The sequence below is a fragment of the Piliocolobus tephrosceles genome, chromosome 1, assembly GCF_002776525.5.
Source record: "Piliocolobus tephrosceles isolate RC106 chromosome 1, ASM277652v3, whole genome shotgun sequence".
Taxonomy (NCBI): Eukaryota; Metazoa; Chordata; class Mammalia; order Primates; family Cercopithecidae; genus Piliocolobus; species Piliocolobus tephrosceles.
Genome location: NC_045434.1, coordinates 59,494,057 through 59,509,436, shown reverse-complemented (window position 1 = coordinate 59,509,436; position 15,380 = coordinate 59,494,057). Strand labels below are relative to the sequence as shown.

General features: G+C 39.0%; 1 protein-coding gene across 1 annotated transcript in view; it reads left to right on the top strand.

Annotated features, from left to right (window-relative positions):
• Positions 1 to 15,380, top strand: part of KDM5B (lysine demethylase 5B) — an 80,784-nt gene that overhangs the window by 39,185 nt on the left and 26,219 nt on the right. The window contains exons 5-11 of the mRNA XM_023186862.2: positions 3,291 to 3,425; positions 5,121 to 5,217; positions 6,452 to 6,561; positions 8,642 to 8,800; positions 10,711 to 10,830; positions 13,331 to 13,489; positions 14,405 to 14,586. Of these exons, the coding sequence (XP_023042630.1) occupies positions 3,291 to 3,425; positions 5,121 to 5,217; positions 6,452 to 6,561; positions 8,642 to 8,800; positions 10,711 to 10,830; positions 13,331 to 13,489; positions 14,405 to 14,586 (962 nt within the window). The remainder of the gene's footprint in view (positions 1 to 3,290; positions 3,426 to 5,120; positions 5,218 to 6,451; positions 6,562 to 8,641; positions 8,801 to 10,710; positions 10,831 to 13,330; positions 13,490 to 14,404; positions 14,587 to 15,380) is intronic.

Below are 15,380 nucleotides of genomic sequence, written 5' to 3'. Positions count from 1 at the left end.
TGGCAGGCGCTTGTAATCTGAGCTACTTGGGAGGCTAAGACAGGAGAATTGCTTGAACCCGGGAGGCAGAGGTTGCAGTGAGCCAAGATCATGCCATTGCACTCCAGCCTGGGTGACAGAACAAGACTTAGAATGAGATTGTCTCAAAAAATAAAAAAAAATAAAATAAAAAATAGAATGTTGAATGTGGAGCATTTTTGCCTCATAGTCAGATCTAGATACAGTTGCCCATAATAGGTTAATTTTCTCTTCCTGAACTCTTCCTAAGTGTGGAAGTTATAGTGAATAAAGGGAGAGAGAGTCCTTTTAATGATGCTTTGTGGGTTGTAACATTTTAGAAACATGTCGCTTACATACTTAAAAAGGCAACGTAGTTTTATGGTTAAAAGGCACTTAAGTATTTATACAATCAAGGAGTTGAAAGGAATAAGTATTTAAAAGGTACCCTTTTATAAGCATTGCATCTACAGTAAAGGTAGATATTTGTGAGTGACTTGCTCTGTGCCAAATATGTTTTAGGAAGTGATACACATTCACTGTAGAAAGTTTAAAAACATAGGAGGAAAGTATGGCAAAATAAAATCACTCCTGATTCTTCCACCTGTTATTTCTCTCTCTCAGGGCCATTTTTATGCATACATTCACAAATTGAAAGTGTACTCTTCTTCAATGATGTATACATCATTGCATCTTGGGTTTTTTTACTAATCATATGAGCATTTGCCGTATCATTGAATAGTTTTGAAAATGCAATTTCTAATGACTGTGGCAATCCATTTTTTATAGGCAGACCTTATTTTTATTTCTTCTATTGTAGAATGTTTTTAGGTCGATTCTAGTTTTTTATTATAATACTATGATGAACATTCCTTGTATGTAAATTTTCACACCTATTTCTGATTTTTGAAATAGTTATTAGGGAGAGAAGAATTGAGGAACATATACTTAGGAAAAACAGAGGTGTACAGTGAAGGAATTATTGCAAAAGGGTGAAGGTAGAGTGTAAGTTAAATTTTGGGAAGCTTGAGAAAAGTTGATACACTGTTCCAGTGGAACAGAAGCCTCAATCTTGCATCATCATGTTTTCTAAATGTCTTAAGGCATTGCTCTGCCTTTGTGGGATGATGTGATTATGGCATGATGATGATATTAAATCACCTGTAAGTCCTAGTTTCTCAAGTAAAGGTTAAAATTAGCGTCTGTATGTTAATAACATTAGATATAGAACCATATTGTGTGTATTTTTAATTGTGGTTTGCAACAAAATAATAAAGCTCTTCTTATTTATTCTAAAAAACTACAGGGCATGATTGTCTTATATCTGCAAAGTCCTTACAGAACCAAGCTGACCATAGATGATGGAACCATTGAGACTAACTAGTAGGAGATAGGAACCACATATGTAGTATCTGAATTTGTGATCATCCACTTAGTACAATTTATGTAATTCAGCTCAATTTGTATTTTCCTAATCACTCATACTTTTGTGTCTCCAATAGAAAGTACATTGGATACATAAAGGGGATTAATTTAGATGATGAACAGGTTTTATTCCCCTCTGCATGCTTTCATTAAACATACTCTAAATGCTCAACTGAGGACTTGTTACAAAATAGAAGGCAATGTTCTATACTACTTTTTGTAAAAAACAAAATATTTGTTTCTCTCAATTGTTATTAGTGTTTGTCTCATAATTTTTTCTTTTCTCTTTTTTTTTTATTTTTATTTTTTTTTTTATTTTGAGACGGAGTCTTGCTCTGTCACCCAGGCTGGAGTGCAGTGGCACGATCTTGGCTTACTGCAATGTCTGTCTCCCAGGTCCAAGCGATTCTCCTGCCTCAGCCTCCTGAGTAGCTGGGATTACAGGCATATGTCACCACATCGGCTAATTTTTGTATTTTTAGTAAGGACGGGGTTTCACTATGTTGGCCAAGCTGGTCTTGAACTCCTGACCTCAAGTGATCTACCTGCCTCAGCCTCCCAAAGTGCTGGGATTATAGGCGTGAGCCACTATACCTAGCCGTAAGTCTTAAATAAGGTACCTTACTTAAGGCACCACCGCACCTGACCAACTTTTTTCAGAATGTAAATGCTTAACTATTAGGAATATAATAGTTAACTTTTCTGGATCAAATCAATGTATAGGTTTAAGCAGAATGAGCAGAATATTTAATATTTATAGGGCGCTATTACCAGTGGTAGATTTACTACTTGTTAACAAGTAATGAGTCAGTCTTTTTAAATAGTATATCATATTTCTTAACTATTAGAAATAAAATTTATCATTTTGTCACTTTGTACTTTCTTTTGTTCTTCCGCCCGTCTCTATATTTCTGCAAATGTGAGGAGGAAAGGGGCCAATCTCATTAGTGAGATTCTGTGGTAGTAACTGTGCCCATAGTGTCAGTGCTTCAGAAAGGTTGTTATTTCCATGTATCTCATTCCAAATATAGCTGCTATAACACACCCCAGAGGGTTACTTTTGGAACTTTTAAAAAGGTTTTTCATGAGGTTTGTGGGTCCTCTTATGAAAGAGTAGTACTTACCTGAAATTCATATTAGCTTCAGTGGCAACATTTTGTTGTGTTAATAGCTTAGAATAAAACTAAAAAGAAAAACCAAAGCAAGACTAGAGATGCATTTTTGATCAGAACCAAAGTTATTGCTGTGGGCTACCAGTTGATCTTTGCCTTGCGAGTTAGACTTTGTAGGGATATACTGTGGTAAATGGAAACCCTAGTGAGGAAGACTACTTTAGTTAAATGACATGTTTTCTCAATTCAGGTGATATCTTTGGATGATAACTTTGCTAGTTATATCTGAAACTATACAGTTATAAAACTTAGAAAATACATTGGGTTCCCTATTTTTTTAATTCCAAACACTTTTAAAAAATGAGATTTTTTAATATGGAAAATTGTTTTGGGAGCTTATAAGGGGCCTTTCTAACAATATGGACCTTCCATTAACTGACAGTTGCAAGCACAAATAATTCCAAGTAGTTTGTTGGGAATGCCTTGAGACTGCTATGGTCTGTCGTAACCTGATGATGTCAGCAATGAAAAATCAAAGCAACACCCCCTGTTAAAATTTTTTAAAATGTTTTAAACCTTTATAGATGTATGTATGTGATTGGTAACTGCAGACTTGTCTTTATTTTTATGTAGATTTTTAAAAATTATAGGCCTGTTGTCTACATAAATAGTTGTAAAATGTACCTTACAAAAATCCACTGAAACTCTGTAAGATTAAAAAAGGAAGGAATTTATCAGTACAGTTGTTATTTCTAGTGTTTGCAGAAGCCAAACCTGACCACAGACACTAAGGACAAGGAGTACAAACCCCATGATATTCCCCAGAGGCAGTCTGTGCAGCCTTCGGAAACGTGCCCCCCAGCCCGACGAGCAAAACGCATGAGAGCAGAGGTAAGAGCCTCATGAGGTTAATTTAGAAGGAATTCTCAAGCCCTGATACCAGTGGCTGTCTGACACTGGATTTCTCTCATGTGTATGCTCTTTGTAGTTTTGAACCTTGTTAATCTCACAAAGGGATGCTGTTTGTATTCCAACTTTTACACTTGGGTGAATTGTACCATCAAAGGGGTAAGGAATCGAAGAAGTCTTTCTAAGTTTATGCTGCCTGTACAGACTGCTGCTTGTTACCAATCAAGGCCTTAGGAAGAATTGGTATTCTGTGTTCCTACTTGGATTGCCCATTACCCTCACAAAGTTGGGCAATGTTTAATGGGGATTAAGGCTAGAAAACATGAAGATTAGGAGGTTTTTTTAAACAGAGTGGTTAGAAGACAGTTAAAGCCATTTTTCTCAGACTTCTTTTTTTTTTTTTTAGAGACAGAATCTTGCTCTGTTGCCCAGGCTGGAGTGCAGTGGCACGATCTTGGCTCACTGCAACCTCTGCCTCCCAGATTCCAGCAATTCTCCTGCCTCAGCCTCCCCAGTAGCTGGGACTACAGGCGTGTGCCACCACGCCCAGCTAATTTGTTTTGTATTTTTAGTAGAGACGGGTTTCACTGTGTTAGCCAGGATGGTCTCAATCTTTTGATCTCATGATCCACCCATTGTGGCCTCCCAAAGTGCTGGGATTACAGGCGTGAGCCACCGCGCCCGGTCTCTTCTTCTTTTTAGAGATGGTCTCGCTCTGTCACCTAGACTGGAATACAGTGGCATGATCATAGCTTACTGCAACTTTGAACTCCCAGGCTCAGGTGATAACTGTCACCTCAGCCTCCCGAGTAGCTGGAACTACAGATGCATGCCACGCATGCCTAACTAATTAAAACAATTTTTTTTTTTTTTTTTGTGAGATGGAGTCTCGCTCTGTTGCCCAGGCTGGAGTGCAGTGGCGCGATCTCGGCTCAGTGCAAGCTCCACCTCCCGGGTTTACGCCATTCTCCTGCCTCAGCCTCCCGAGTGTGCAACACCTGGCTAATTTTTGTATTTCTAGTTAGAGATGGGGTTTTGCCGTGATGGCCAGGCTGATCTCAAACTCCTGGCCTCAAGTGATCCACTCACCTCGGCCTCCCCAAATGCTGGGATTACAGGTGTGAGCCACCTCACCCAGCCACAATTTGTTCTTGATCCTTTGACTTTCCCTATTTTTTTTTTTTTTTTTGAGATGGAGTCTTGCTCTGTCACCCAGGCTGAAGTGCAATGGCATGATCTCAGCTTACTGCAGCCTCTGTCTTCTGGGTTCAAGCAATTCTCCTGCCTCAGCCTCCCAAGTAGCTGGGACTACAGGTGCATGCCACCGTGCCTGGCCAATTTTTGTAATTTTAGTAGAGACAGGGTTTCACTGTTAGCCAGGCTGGTCTTGAACTCCTAACCTCAAGTGATCTGCCTGATTTGGCCTCCCAAAGTGCTTCGATTACAGGTGTGAGCCACTGTGCCTGGCCAACTTTCCCCTATTTTAAAATTTCTCATCCATGCTTTAATAGTAGTTTCAAAGGTGAGCTCTCTTCCTTAGGAAGAGAGAGAAGTATGTTTTGAATACCCTGTTAATAGAGGCAATTGGTAGGATATAGTCATCTTGAGATTCCAGTTGGATTTTTAAATATTATATCTTCTTAAAGGAAATATTCATATATATGACAATTTTTTTAGGCCATGAATATTAAAATAGAACCCGAGGAGACAGCAGAAGCCAGAACTCATAATCTGAGACGTCGAATGGGTTGTCCAACTCCAAAATGTGAAAATGGTAAGAAAATTTATCAGTGAATAGGAAAGAAAAAGTAAATAAAGTAAAAATAACTATTCATAAATAAACATTATAAGCTGAAAAAGTCAATGGAAAAAATTAAAAAGTAAACATTAGAGCAGCTATTACACTGGGTTGGGCTTTGAGAAATAAAATCTTAATATATCAACAATGTCCTTGTTCTCATAATTAACTGACTAGTGGGAGAGAGAAACAGAAACTATATGTATGCATATTAGGAGTGTGGATGAATTTCTCAGCTGTAGTGAGTTGCTACTTTGAAATTTGATTCAATGCAGTTACTTGAAGTAATTTGTGAAAAACATAGGTGCCTTTGACCAAATGTCTAATAGATTTATTTCAGGCAAGGCAAACAGACATGTTCCTAAATCTGAATTGTAGTTAATTGCTTGCCTGGCTGCCACTTGATGTAAGTCACTGAGAGGTGGATTTGAGATTCTCTTAAGAGAAATCTTATATAGGAGGCACATATAAATTAAGAAGTTAATAAAATTTGCTCTACCTAGGGATTAGTGAGCTAGTGGAAAGGCAGCACAATGCAGTGGAGAGTACAATATAAAGTAATACAGTAATCTTGGCACAACCGCTAACTAGTTATGTAACCTTAGAGATGTTTCTTGACTTACTTTAACATCAGTTTTCTTACCTTTGAAATGGGTTTGTTGTGAAGGATTAAATACTTATGGGAAGCATTGAGCACAATGCCTACCACATGATAGTTCAGTAATTGATAGCCAGTGTTTTTGCCAAACTTCTTAGTCTTCAGAAGCAGGAATTTGTAGACCAGGAGGATGACCAGGAAGTCATCTTAGATCATGGAGAGATAATGTGCTATATGGAGGAGGTATAGTTGGTGAACTGTCGATCTCTTATAGTCATGGCCAAGAGGAATTTGATTTCATCAGTATATGATATGTCTTGGTCTTAAGAAAACTTTAGTTCCTATTTTGAAAGCATACAAACCTGAGAGACATCTTCAGAAGTAACCTACATCCTGAAATTTAAATGGCACAAGAGTTTGCATTTTATCATAAAGTAATCAGCATTTGAGCCCTTGAATAAAGTATACTGGGTGCTATTGCTACTAAAATGAAAACACACATGAAATTGTGTTTGTGTACGGTATGTGCTTTGGGAGGGAGATGATGAGTTGAGGGAGGAAGTGGAAAAAAGCATTGTACAGAAAGAGCTAATTTTGGATTGCCTCCTACAGAAAAAGAAATGAAGAGTAGCATCAAGCAAGAACCTATTGAGAGGAAAGACTATATTGTAGAAAATGAGAAGGAAAAGCCCAAGAGTCGATCTAAAAAGGCCACCAATGCTGTGAGTGACATCTCCCTTTCTCCTTGTTCTTTCCTCTTTTCCTTCTTCCCTTCCTTTATTTAATCCCCTTTACCCCCAAATTTAAACTTAAATTTGTGCTTTAAATAAGATTGTTTAACTTAGTGTCTGACAATAAAAATATCTTTTGAAGTCAGTTTGTAGTATTAGTTAATGAGGAATGAGGAAATACATGATCGTACTATAAAGATGGTAGTAACATCTGGAGGGGGCATGGACTGCCATTTTCTAGAATACATTCAGTTTTAGCACTGAATAATAATGAACTGTAATCTAGCTCATTATACGTAGAATTGCTCATAATTCACTAGCTCCCTTCTACATGAGCTGAAGGCTAGCTCAAAAATCCAAGTTAGTGTTTTCCAACTTTCCAGCTAGCAAAGGGAAGGAAGGAAATGGAAAAAAGGAACAAAAAAGAGAAAGGAAGAAGGAAGAGCAAGGAAGGAATGAAAAGGTAGTAGAGAAGGAAGGAGGAGAAAGAAAAGGAACAAAGGAAAGCAGTTGGGAGTAGGGAGGAGGGCATGGCAGAGTTAGAGGGCTGGGAGGTGTTTATTCTGTGGAAAACTTTTATTAAAAGTAAAGCCTAATGGCATTAGAAAGGATCTGGTTCTTCTCTACCCCCTTCTGAGAGCCTGAAACAGTGCTTTTTTTCATGGAACTAGAAATTATTCTAATTGAATGCTCTCTCCATAAATGTCACCTTCTCCCCAGTACAATCAGAAAACTGACAGAGCTAGATCTTTATTTGCTACAGTAAATGTACTGAAACAGTTAGACTCCCCGTTCAGTTGAATTCTCAGCTTTCTAGTATTGAGTAATAGTTTGCTATGGCTGCCATAAGGATGTGCCACAGACTGAGTGGCTTAAACAACAGAAATTTATTTTTTCACAGTTGTATAGGCTGGGAAATTTGAGATCAAGTTGTTGGCGGGGTTGATTTCTTCTGAGCCCTCTTTCCTTGGCTGTAGATGGCTGTCTTTCACATGGTCTTTCCTCTGTACATATCTTTGTCCTTATAAGGACACCAGTCATATTGGATGATTACCTCTGTAAGGACTCATTTCCAAATATAGTCACATTCTGAGGTACCGAGGGTTAGGACTTCAACATATGAGTTTTTGGGGGAATACAGTGTACCTGATAAAAAGCAATAACTATGCTTTATCACTGGGCATTAGGGGAACTTCTTAACCATGAACCCTTAATTAGAATTAAAAGTGGTAGTTTATTTTAATTTTTTTAGAGACGACTGGAGTACAGTGGCACAATCATAGCTACTGCTACCTTGAACTCCTGGGCTCAAGGGATCCTCTTGCCCCAGCCTCTTAAGTAGCTGGGACCACAGGTGTGCACCACCATGCCCAGCTAATTTTTCTTTTTTAAATTTCTTGTAGACAGTGTCTCGCCATATTGCCTAGGCTGGTCTCAAACTCCTGGCTTCAAGCAGTCCCACCAGGGCCCCAAAAAGTGTTGGGATTACAGGCTTAAGCCACTGTGCCAGGAACTTTAAAACAGTTTTGTTTTAAATATGGAAAAATTATATTTTCCTTCATAAATTATACTTTTGGTTAGGTTGGTAATTTATTACCTGGTATCTTTTTTTTCTCTTTTTTTTCTGAGGCAGGGTCTCTGTCACCCAGGCTAGAGTGCAACGGTGCGATAAGGGCTCACTTCAACCTTGACCTACGAGGCTCAAGCAGTCCTCCTGCCTCAACTCCCCAAGTAGTTGGGACTACAGGCATGTGCCACCACATTTGGCCTGTAACCTTAGCATCTTGTTGTTTTGGAACCTACTAAAAACTTGACATAACAAACTTTAAACATATGACAATTGAGAAAGCTAGGAGATTCCACCTTATATTTGGGTATGCATGAGGTATTGTGAAATACCCTTCATAGAAAGTGAAGCATTTTTATTTAAAATATCTTTTATAGAGGTTGAAACATTTGTAGCAGGATGTAGAGACTAGATTATGCCTCAGATCCATTTCATTTCTAGAATTTTAGAAAATCAAATAATAGATCACGTTTCTTTGTTCTGCACCCATTTTTATTGCTACAGGTGGATCTGTATGTCTGTCTCTTATGTGGCAGTGGCAATGATGAAGACCGGCTACTGTTGTGTGATGGCTGTGATGACAGTTACCATACCTTTTGCTTGATCCCACCGCTCCATGATGTTCCCAAGGGAGACTGGAGGTGTCCTAAGTGTTTGGCTCAGGTAATAATTAATGGTAGAGGTAACACTAGAAAATTTTTTTAGGGCATTTTTCTTTACCTTTGAGTTTTATTTATTTTTTATTGTATTTTTAGACAAGGACTAACTTTGTTGCCCAGGTTGGAGTGCAGTGGCACAAACATGGCTCACTGCAGTCTCAACCTCCCTGGCTCAAGCAGTTCTCCCACCTCAGCCCCCCAAGTAGCTAGAACTACAGGCCCATGCCATGATGCCTGGCTGATTTTTTAATTTTTTATACAGAGGGGTTTCACCATGTTGCCCAGGGTTGATCTCGAACTCCTGAGCTCAAATAATCCTCCTACCTTGGCCTTCCAAATTGCTGGGATTACAGGTCTGAGCCACCTCACTTGGCCTGCCTTTGAGTTTTAGATTTGGCAGTCGACAGTAATGAGGTCTATGAAGAAAACTGGGATGGACCTGAATAGGAAAGAGGTCTTAGAAGTGAGTTCCACAATGTATGTGGGCAGTTAAGAGGCAGAAAATAATTTGTAATAACTATCTTTTTTTTTTTTAATTCTTATAAAAAGCATTACATGCTCTTTGCAAGAATTATTAAAACACTGAACAACTTAAAAAGTAGAGCTATGCTTTCACAGTGCATACATAACCACTGTTAATGTCTTGGTGTATATTCATCCAGCCTTTTTTCTATTTTAAACAAATGGAGCTACATTATATAAGTAATTTTAGTAATCTGCTTTTTTCATTTATAGAGACATTTTCATATAGCACTGTGATTACTGATGTTTTTTAATAGTGCATGCTGTCATTGGTAAAATCTGAAAAGGATCTACGATTATCTTTTTGAGGTTTTGTTTTGTTTTTTTTCTTGAGACAGGATCTCACTCTGTCACCCAGGTTGGAGTACAGTGGAGTGCAGTGGTGTGATCTCAGCTCACTATAACCTCCGCGTCCCCAGCTCAAGTGATCCTCCTATCTCAGCCTCCCAAGTAGCTGGGACTATAGGCTTGCACCACCATGCCCAGCTAATTTTTGTATTTTTTAGTAGAGACAGGGTTTTGCCACGTTATCCATGCTGGTATCAAACTCCTGAGCTCAGGTGATCTGCCTGCCTCGGCCTCCCAAAGGACTGAATTACAGGTGTGAGCCATCACGTCCAGCCATTAGGATTATTTTGTATTAATATTATGTAGCAGTCAGTCTATTACCCTTGTTAGGGTTGAATTATAATATAATAGTAAGGAGGTTTAAGTATGGCATGGATATAAAGGTTTGAGTGCTTTTCCATGTAGCTATGTTACAACATAAGGGTGTCTCCATCAATGGGAGGTTATTAAGCATGGGACAGGGCAGGGGGTCATGGATGTTAGATAAATTATTTAATAACTTGTAATAGGGATGACCTTATCAATGGATCTGGAATATTTAAGTCTATTGGCTCACGAAGATCTAAGGCAGCTTATACTGTCCCTGTTAACTCCCAGTATTAGGTTATAATCAAATATTGCTAGCCTGAGAGCCATTCTGTTTCCATCAAGTGGTTTATCTCTATTTTGATCTATTGTATGTTGATTTTATAATTTTAACTCTCAGGAGAACATTATTACTCTCATTTTCAGTATTGAAAACGTTGTTTGATTTTGAAGGAGGTCGAATCTTTAGCCTGCCTCTTATAAGTATGTAAATTTATCCAAGTTGTGGTTGTTAAAATTGACATGTTATTTGCTCATTAGCAAATAAATAAAATGTATTTCATTTGCTTATTAAAATAACCACCTTTTTCAGGCAGGTTTATTTTTATAATATAGACCTAGCATAGCAGTAAAATACACAAATTAAAGCCTTGTTTTTTATCTGCCAGCTTGATGATTGACCAAGTATATACTTGGTGTTTTCAGTGTCACCTAGAACATAATTTTCTTTATTTTCAGGAATGTAGTAAGCCACAAGAAGCATTTGGCTTTGAACAAGCAGCCAGGGACTATACCCTCCGTACTTTTGGGGAAATGGCAGATGCGTTCAAATCTGATTACTTCAACATGCCGGTCCATGTATGTACATATATACTGCTTCGATTTAGGATTTTAATAGCTTTTGGAGAAAAGTGTACCTGAAGATGGATTTTTAGTTGAGGCCTCACTCTGTTAGGCATTATCACACAGAAAGCAGAATGAAACCTTTAATTTGTTTTGTGGTATTTAAAATTTCACAATACTTTAAAAAGCATTCTAATTTTTTATTTTAGGATTTCTCTAAAGATACCTCTTCCACACTGATCATACAGCACCAGTAATAGAATACTAATAAAGAAAATCACCAGCAATCGCTTTGGTCCAACAAATATAAAGAATACTTAACAAAATGTATTAAATGACTGCTATGTGCCAAGGAGTGTCCTATGCATTGGGAACACATTTGTTGTATATTGTTATGTAATCATAAGTTAGTATTATAAATTTCAGAATGAGTCCATTTTTAATTCCCCTTTATGTACTTTGAAGCATAAGCATTTTCCATTCAGCATTTAATATTCCATCAAATGAGTACACCAAAATGTAATGCTTTAATTCTGGATATTTATTTATTTATTTATTTATTTTTTGAGACGGAGTCTCGCTCTGTCACCCGGGCTGGAGTGCAGTGGCCAGATCTCAGCTCACTGCAAGCTCCACCTCCCGGGTTTACGCCATTCTCCTGCCTCAGCCTCCCGAGTAGCTGGGACCACAGGCGCCCGCCACCTCGCCCGGCTAGTTTTTTCTTGTATTTTTTAATAGAGACGGGGTTTCACCGTGTTAGCCAGGATGGTCTTGATCTCCTGACCTCGTGATCCGCCCGTCTCGGCCTCCCAAAGTGCTGGGATTACAAGCTTGAGCCACCGCGCCCGGCCAATTCTGGATATTTAAGCTATGATTTTTGTCACTACTAATAAAGCACTGCAGCAAACCCTTAATGCATGTAGTACTCTTTAATTGGATCATTTTCTTGGGATGATTATTGAGGTCAGATGAGAGTCATTCTCCCTCATTCCATCCCAGTGGCTGTATCAATTTGTGGATCCCAGCAATGTATGAGTGAACTTGTTTTCCCCCAACACCTCTAACATCAGCTATTAGTCACTTAAAATGTTTGCTTATTTAATGGACTTAAATTTATACACCTTTTGAATTTTCAGTTCTCTTGACTTCATATGTGTTATAATATTTGCCAATATGTTTGCTTAACCAATCCTGATGACTTGCATGTAACCTCTTCTATTTGTGGTTAACTGTATATTTTGACGAAATATTAGATGAGGACATTGAGGGATAGACGTTTAAATGTTACCTGCCTCTGGATTTACACCAGATTAACAACAGATTGACATTTAATCTGGTGACTCTTTATTCTAAGGGTGTGCTGCTACAAATTGCTCCTTTTGTCATATCCTATATACTGGCAGTCCCCAACCACCCCTTCCCCACCTGGCCATGAACCAGTACCAGTCGGTGGCCTGTTAGGAACAGGGCCACACAGCAGGAGGTGATTGGTGGGCAAACATTACCACCCGAGCTCTGGCTCCTGTTAGATCAGCAGCTGCATTAGATTCTCATAGGAGGGCAAACACTATTGTGAACTGCCCATGCAAAGTATCTAGGTTGCATATTCCTTATGAGAATCTAATCCCCCCACCTCCCAGCCCTTGCGCCCTGCCCTTCCCTGTCCATGGAAAAATTGCCTTCCATGAAACACATCCCTGGTGCCAAAAACACAGGGACATTGGGGATCACTGCTATATACTGTCTTTTTTTTTTTTGAGATGGAGTCTCGCTCTGTAGCCCAGGCTGGAGTGCAGTGGCACGATCTCGGCTCACTGCAAGCTCCACCTCCTGGGTTCACGCCATTCTCCTGCCTCAGCCTCCCGAGTAGCTGGGACTACAGGCGCCCGCCACCATGCCCAGCTAATTTTTTGTGTTTTTAGTAGAGATGGGGTTTCACCATGTTAGCCAGGATGGTCTCGATCTTCTGACCTCGTGATCCGTCCGCCTTGGCCTCCTAAAGTGCTGGGATTATAGGCGTGAGTCACCGCGCCTTGCCTATACAGTCTTTTTTGTGTTGGTTGCCTACATTGCTCTCAGACAGGTCCAGTGAAAAGAATGGAAGGATGGACTCAGGTAATGTATTTGAAAGCATTTCAAAGTATAAAAGCATCATTGAAACAACAAACCATTATTACTGTGCTATTGTCAACTGTATAGTACTATATGTTGTTCAAACACAACTAACCATTATTACTATACAGTTTATGTTACATTTTTTGAAACACAGAAATATCTCCAAGTCATAAATAATTGCTTTCCTTGGCTCCCTTTTACAGTTGTGGCATGGCTGGTGATAGAGGAACATGAATTCTTTTTAGACAATAGAGGTTTTCTGAATTTCCTAAGATCAATTATAGAACATTCTAGACACAATTTTTCCGTAGGGTGCTGTTCTTTGATTCCCATCACTAAGCTTAATTGGTCACAGACAGTTTGTGAGGGAACTCATTTTTTCTATTCCTTGTATTTCCAGATGGTCCCCACAGAGCTTGTTGAGAAAGAATTTTGGAGACTGGTAAGCACTATTGAAGAGGATGTCACAGTGGAATATGGAGCTGACATTGCCTCAAAAGAATTTGGCAGTGGCTTTCCTGTCCGAGATGGGAAAATCAAACTCTCACCCGAGGAAGAGGTAGGCATATAAGTGGCTTGGGAATTGAGGTATTGAAAGTCTGTTTGGTTGGCTTGAAGTAACTTATGATTACTTTTAGCAAATCCTTAATTACCAGATTTTTAATGATTTCAAGAAAAGTAGAAAGATCCTATAGAAGAATTCTAGTCCTAACTATTTCACTATATTGTGGTCATAGGGGAAAATTACTTACCACCCTTTGCCTTCAGATTTTATAACCTTGGTTTCTCCTTCTGAAGAAAACCTGAAGGACTGAGACCAGTTCTATTTATTTTTGAACTTTAATATTTTTGAGTATTTTTTTCCATACTAGTGAACTATTCTTAGGAAGAGTTCTATTTCTATCTTGGTAGGAAAGTGTGATTTTTTTTTTTTTGGTAGTTTTCTTTGAAAATATTACATATGATCAGAAAAGTACATAGTTATATGTATACAGCCTGATGAATTTCCACAAACTGAACACACCCACGTAACCAGCACTAACTAAAACAAGAAATAGAATATTCCTAGCACCACAGAAGTTATCTTTTTGCCCGCTCTCCTTCACTACTTTTCCTATTTCAGGACAAGCGCTATGCCCTCAGGATAATCACTATCCTGACTTCTAACACTATCGATTAGTTTGCCTGATTTTGAACTTTGTTAAAGTGGACTCATGGCTTATGTTCCTCTGTATATATTTAAAAAGAGACAGATACAAAAGTATATGCTGTATAAGTCCATTTACACAAAACTCAAAACTGGGCAAAACAAATCTCTGAGCATCCTAGAAGGTCAGCATGGTGGCCCCTCCTCTTCCACATTTCTTTTTTTATTTTGTAGGAGAATATTTTTAGCTGGCCTTTTGAAACAGAGTTCTAAAATGTTAGCATTATATAGCTAAACCTTTATCCTCTTTTGTCTTCTTATTTTTAGGAGTATCTTGATAGTGGCTGGAATTTGAACAACATGCCAGTGATGGAGCAGTCTGTCCTTGCACATATTACTGCTGATATATGTGGCATGAAACTTCCTTGGTTGTATGTGGGAATGTGCTTTTCTTCATTCTGCTGGCATATTGAAGACCACTGGAGCTATTCAATTAACTACTTGCACTGGTGAGAAGTTCCAAAAAGAACCCATGAATAGTATGCAAGCTGGATAGGAAAACTTTCCTTTTCAGTGCAGATGTGTCTTAACTGTGTCTGAAGAGTAATGAACTACTTTTTTTCCCTAAGGTTTTTCACTTCTGTTAGAACAGGCATCCTGACAAGTTAAGACAGTGGTTCTCTAGACTTTTTTTTTTTAGATGGAGTTTTGCTCTTGTTGCTCAGGCTGGAGTGCAATGGCGCGATCTTGGCTCACTGCAACCTCCACCTCCTAGGTTCAAGCAATTCTCCTGCCTCAGCCTCCCAAATTGCTGGGATTACAGGCATGCGCCATCACCCCCAGCTAATTTTTTCTATTTTTAGTAGAGACAGGGTTTTTCCATGTTGGTAAGGCTGGTCTCGAACTCCCGACCTCAGGTGATCCGCCCACCTCAGCCTCCCAAAGTGCCGGGATTACAGGCGTGAGCCACTGTGCCCGGGTAAGACAGTGGTTCTTAAGATTCCTAGAGCATCCATGAATTCCCTGAAATTGCACACACACTACTTTGCAAGAACAACGTATTTCTGGGGGAAAAGGTAGTTTTTATCTGAAGTAAAAAAGTCTTTACCTAGGCTGGACACAGTGGCTCACACCTGTTATCCCAGCACTTTGGGAGGCCGAGGTGGGCAGATCACCTGAGGTTGGGAGTTCAAGACCAGCCTGGCCAATATGGAGAAACCCTGTCTCTACTAAAAATACAAAAATCAGCTGGGTGTGGTGGTGCACACCTGTAATCCCAGCTACTTGGGAGGCTGAGGAAGGA